General features: G+C 40.1%; 1 protein-coding gene across 2 annotated transcripts in view; it reads right to left on the bottom strand.

The window, feature by feature from the left end:
• Positions 1 to 6,015, bottom strand: part of LOC101863032 — a gene marked incomplete at its 3' end in the record, with an annotated part of 9,061 nt that overhangs the window by 1,585 nt on the left and 1,461 nt on the right. For both annotated transcript variants that reach the window (XM_035970523.1, XM_035970522.1), the window contains 1 exon segment: positions 246 to 453. In XM_035970523.1, the coding sequence (XP_035826416.1) occupies positions 246 to 438 (193 nt within the window).

Below are 6,015 nucleotides of genomic sequence, written 5' to 3' on the forward strand. Positions count from 1 at the left end.
GAACCACCGTTATGTTTTTCAAATTCGAAAGTTAAGTGGTTCAGAAGTTTAATACGGGGTGCCCACTGCGGCTGGATCGGGCCGATCGTCCGACTAGGTCGCTTGAAACTGAAAACAAACACGTTCGTTTTTTAGGCGACCGAGTCGGGCGATCCTATCAGAAGTGGGCACCCCGTATTACGCTACCAAAGTGACAAACTTCTCAAATATAATATATAGATAAAAGAAAGCAGAGTATCACGTACAGCTGCTGAAAAGGTCTTCCGCCCCTCCTTGGCAGCCTTCTTGCTCACAGTGCAGCCTCCAGAGACCCACGCGCACGTCTGTGTTCTCCATCCAGCCAGGGCAAGCTATACTGATGACGTGGAACACAAGGCCAATAAATAGGCCTATGGGGCTCCAGCCCCACACCACCGTCTTGTCAGACGCGTCGAACATTGCTTTCTGTCTTCTCTGAAAAGTAAGAAGGGTTTTTTGTTGATGTTGTTGTTCTTTTAAGAATGAGTAATTGAATTCATTGCGGATTGAAGGAACGTATAAGTAGCTTTAATAAAGAGTTCTGCGGTACTTGCAGCACGATTATTGTTCATATAGCTGCTGAAGATTCCAGTAGTTGTTGTTGAGTAAAGAGATGTGCTTCTACAGACCAATGGTTATTTGGAGCTGGGAAAAAGTAGCACAGACAGACTGAAACAACCAGGGGCGAAGGCTGACTTGTTTGACAGGGTAATCAAAGTGAGACAGGACCAGGTAGGCCTTGGAGATATCACACAAGAATCTTACTCGAGACGGCAACACTGAGCTGTGAAGAATGAAACCAAATCCTGAATTCATGTTGTATGCATGTTCAACCGCTAAAATAATCGGGAAAGTATCTAATTAAATTTGTATTCTAATTAACATTACATTTAACTTTAGATGTGAATACACAAACACAAAGGAAAGAAGCAGAGATGTCAGTACTACATGTTATATCGGTGAGTCTAAACTCTTTGTTAGAACATGACAATTATCTATTTTTTAAATTTCACATTTGGCTGTTTTTGTCTAGCTCTTCGAGGCCAGGAGCCGGTGTCATAATCGAGGTCACGATCTGATTATAGGACGGTAAAAAGTCGAGGAAAAAAACAGGTACTCACAGCAATCAAGATATTATTAGGAGTTAGTTCACGTCATATTTGTCAGGTAGACTCGACTAGTGTATTAGTTCACTGACATAATCAGTGGTTGTAACTGCTTATAACTGTGGCCCGAAAGGAAAGAACAGGGTATATGTGGCAATGAAACAGTTTTGAGTGCTGTGCATGTTCCCTCCAACTCTTCTGGTAGACTCTTCCAGCCTCACTTTAAGCTTTTTTAATCAAAGCTTGTGAAGGCTTATTTAGTGTCTCGAGAGGTGTGAAAAGGCTATTTCTGTGGCAATGAAACAGTTTTGAATGTTAGGCAGACTGTTCAATGGTGATTATGAACGTCTTTTTACATTTGTTTTATGATGTGAATTTAACTGCGACAATGTTTCAAAATTAGGAAGGGAAGCAGTGATTATTTGACCCCCGCCTCCTTCATTCGCAAATATATCGACGTGTACTCAAGGTAAATTGAGAGGAAGGTGGTGCTGAGAGTGGGCGATGGATGTCAGACCCAGTAGTGATTGCCTCAGGACTGCCACAAGGATCAGCATTATCACCGGTTCTGTTCAACATATATACATCCAAAATTGACAGGATCTTGGTAAGTGGAGCAGGAAGAATCTTCACCTTTGCAGATCATGTGATGGTCTACGGACAAGGTCGCGATAGGCTTGCGGTTGGACGGATGCTACAGGATAGGCTGAACAAGGTCGCAGATTTGTGTGAGGAATACAAAGCAGTCTTCAATCCAGGCAAAGCACAGGTCATCTGGTGCACACTCAACAATCGTATTGTGAAAGATCCTACGCCTCCAATTGTGTTTGACCACTTTCTCAAAGACAGACAGCATGAGCTGAAGTACCTGGGAATCACTCTGGACAGGACACTTTCGTTCCGAGGACATATTGACAATGTTGCTGTCAGGGCTCAGAAGGGCATCAATGTAGTGAAGAGGCACCTTTTGCATGGCAACCTGGGCAGCATCAAAGGAAACAGGATCAAACGGGGCAGCTCATGGATGGCAGGAGACGAAGACTCCTTGAGGAAAGTTTGTGGCATCGATGAAATATGCTGTGGAAAGGAGTGGTTTGAACTGATCCCCGATTGCAGAAGCCTGGCCAACGTTCACATCACTATGGGTCGTGAAAGACGGGAATGTGCTGCTGTCATTAACGACAATGATATACGACAGTTAATTGAGGAGCATTCCAAGCCAGAGGACCCAGTGATCTAAACGGATGAATCAGTCAGGAGGGGTGAGAGAAGTGGATGGGATTTTGTGTTGTACAGTGGGAACAAAATGGTCCATGGCATGTCAGGGGCCATAGAAAGAACAACTTCAAGCATGAAAATGGAGATTGAGGCCGTAACAAGAGCGCTTGGATGGCTTCACAATACAAGACCAAGAACAACTCATCTCTTCATTGTCACGGACTCCCAGAGCATCTTGCGAAGGGTTGAGAAAGGGCTTCTTCGGAGTAAATGGATGAACCCCATACAACACTCATCACTCAGAGCCATCACGTGGATATTCTGTCCTGGGCACTCTGGAGTGAAAGGCAATGAGGAGGCTGATAGGCTGGCAGGCAGTGCCGTGGTTGATGGTGAGGTGAAATTTGACAAAGGAGAAGTGTTGAAAACCCTGGAGAAAAAAGTTGCGGGATGAAGAAGACAAGGAGACAGCAGAACACCACACAATCACTAGGATGTGGGAAATTAGGATAGAGAGGGGAGAAGGAAAAAAGGAACGATTATCTGGAAAGGAAAGACGTCGCCATAATCAGAACAATCAGTATGGATACCTTGCAGGCTTTGGTGCTTTGGGGGGGGGGGGGGACTGAGCACTTATGGACCTGTCCGGTGTGCAATGACGTTGTTGCCCAGGACAGGTAATACCGGTAATACAAGGTAAATTGATATTTTTTTTAATCCACGTAATGACAAGTGAACAAGCTTTAATATGATACCAATAAATCTACATGCCCAAAAATTGACGAGAGCCTGATTCCACCACGCTGCCTCTCTCTCTCTCTCTCTCTCACACACACACACACACACACACACACACACACATATATATATATATATATATATATATATATATATATATATATATATATATATATATATATATATATATATATATACGCTTCGCCACTGGAAACAACAGAGCGAAGGTAAAGAAGTAGGATCTACCATTAGATTAGATTTATTGGTAAGTTAATACCGAGTGTATAAATAAGAGGACCCATTTAAAGGGCAATAGCTCAGTTATCATTGGACCACTTTCAACAAAACTTCGCAGAAATAAAACACAGCTATGAGTACGTTTGATTTGTGAATATATAAGAAATCAATTCAAATTTTCCTGAAATATCAATTTTTAACAATTTCAACCATAATTGAGTGAAACACAAAACCTCTTTAAAATCAATCAAATTGTTCCATTTCAAATAGTCACTATGTGTGAGGTGAAAAATAAATTGTTATATAATTGATATTGCCAAATATACTCAGAGCGTGATAGCTATTGAAATCTCCAACAAATGTTGACCATTTCTCTCATTACAAACTCCAATATGCCTCCGGAAATTTCGAATAACCTCCTGGCATGTTTCTGGGTCGATTCTTTGAACGCCATATTCAACATTGAGTTCTAACTCTTCGGTTGTATGTGGGTTGTTTTCGTAGACTCTATCCTTCAAACAATAAATCAATAAATAAATAATTGAAATGGCTCAAGTTAAGGGAAATGTGGTGACCATTCATTTGTAAACTTTCGGCTTATAAGGCGTTCTCTAAACCTTTCTTACAACAGCACAAGAGCCACTCTTGACGGGTGGGATGTGGCCCTACCCCACTTGAACCAGGCTTCTACAGTTTAACGCCCCCTCCCCAAATTTCTACACAACCTTTCTAAGCACAATGAAATATCCAACTGATGTGACTGTCGTGGTTTTACCGTATTCATTTTCTTGAAACCAGAAGAAGTCGATCAATGAAACTAAGACAAATATGAACACTTGATAGCTTCAAAAGACATCTTAAACATTTTCTGTTCCTACAGGCCTATCCTTCATAAGCTTTTAACGTTATCTTTCATTATATTTGTTCTGTTCCTATGTCTGGATGAAAATAGTGTGTGTGTGTGTGTGTGTGTGTGTGTGTGTGTGTGTGTGTGTGTGTGTGTGTGTGTGTGTGTGTGTGTGTGTGTGTGTGTGTGTGTGTGTGTGCATTAAAGTATATTGCTTGAGAAGAAAGGAAGTAGTAAGAAAGGTTTTTGAAAAAATAGGTATTCCAATGTAAAGCGCATTGAGCTACTTTTCTGGAAATGCGCTATATAAATGTTATATATTATTTTTTATTTTTTAAAATTAAAACTTTGCGTTTTACCCAATTTTGATTGAAATTTAAAAACTTTAATATTTCTCGAAAGTGTTGATTGATTTTCTTGATATTTACCAACTTGATGTCCTGATGGTTGAAGTTTATTTGCTCGAAGTTTTGTTAGAGTTAGTGAGAAGGTGAACAAGTTATTGCCCTTTAAGTGAGTCCTCTTTTTTTTAGACACTCTGTTCAAGGACAAGATAGAGGAGAGATAACGACGATAGATGTTGGATAGGAATATATAGCAAACCACACCAGAGCACCCGTCAACCAACTACGAATGACGTAAAGGATATGAAAGTGAGAAAGAATGAAAGGCGGAAGAAAATAAGGAAAAAAGAAGGAAACTTAGATTTGTAGGACGGATGAAGATATCGGGGTATGGGGAACCAATTTATTGGATAATGAACTGGATGATTAAATCAACCCATTTTTTAAAAGATGGGGTTGGCTTAATAAAGCCTAAAGCATTTTGGAAAAGAAAGATTGGATGATCAAGAGAGAAATAAACAGAGAATGAAATAGATTTTGAGTAAACATATTATTATAGACATATGCACTTATTATAATCAAAAGCAAGGACCGATTTTTAAAAATAGGAAGGCAAAACTTTTTTCTTTTTATGTTGATGTATCCACGTCCACGTCAAGACATCGTATATCATTAGGGGACGTTCAAAAAGTGTGTATGCAATATTTTGCTTGAAAGCTGATTTACTCTATTATTTTTTATAGTGAATGTAGAACAGCAAAGATCTATAGTATTATGTGCATGTATGTGTGTATGCTTGTTTTTCATGGATATTATGTAAAGCGCATTGAACAATTATTGTAACACGGACTTGCGCGATATAATTGTCATTCATGTATTATTATTATTATAAGTGAACAATGTAATATTACAGGATTTGAGGGGGGGAGGGAGAGGCAAATAAAAGAAAAGTGTAAGAAGGGGGGAGGGGGGCAAAGAGTCCCAGAAAAGGTGAAAGATTGTATTTGAACAGCCCCTTAAGGAAGCAGACTTCGAACCAGCCTGTCCAGGGGCCAAAACCGTGGCTGAGAAGGATAACCATCCTAGATCTCGCAGACAGACCGAGATAGTCTATTATGTACTACTATGTACTCGATAAAAAAATTATCCCCTCTCTAGAACTGAACATCGAGTCTTCTGCGTGTGACGGTGAAGCGTCTAAACGCTACGCCTCAGACTCCGAAAAGGAAAGATTGAAAGAATGAATGATGAAACGAACGCCTGAAGAAAGAATGAAGCCGGATGTCGATAGGATTACAAATAGCCGCGCTAGCACTGGCAAATAATCTGGGTTAAAATGATAAAAATTTTCGTTCTGCTTTTAGCCTATTCATTCAAGATTGTTTTCCATTTCACAGCACAGCCAAGAGTTTAGAGTCATAATAATGGTCTGATTTATGTCAAGCAGGGCGTTATATTCAGAAAAAGACAAACAAACAAACACACACACACACACACACTCACACAC

Source organism: Aplysia californica, unplaced genomic scaffold (genome assembly GCF_000002075.1).
Source record: "Aplysia californica isolate F4 #8 unplaced genomic scaffold, AplCal3.0 scaffold00279, whole genome shotgun sequence".
Classification (NCBI taxonomy): Eukaryota; Metazoa; Mollusca; class Gastropoda; order Aplysiida; family Aplysiidae; genus Aplysia; species Aplysia californica.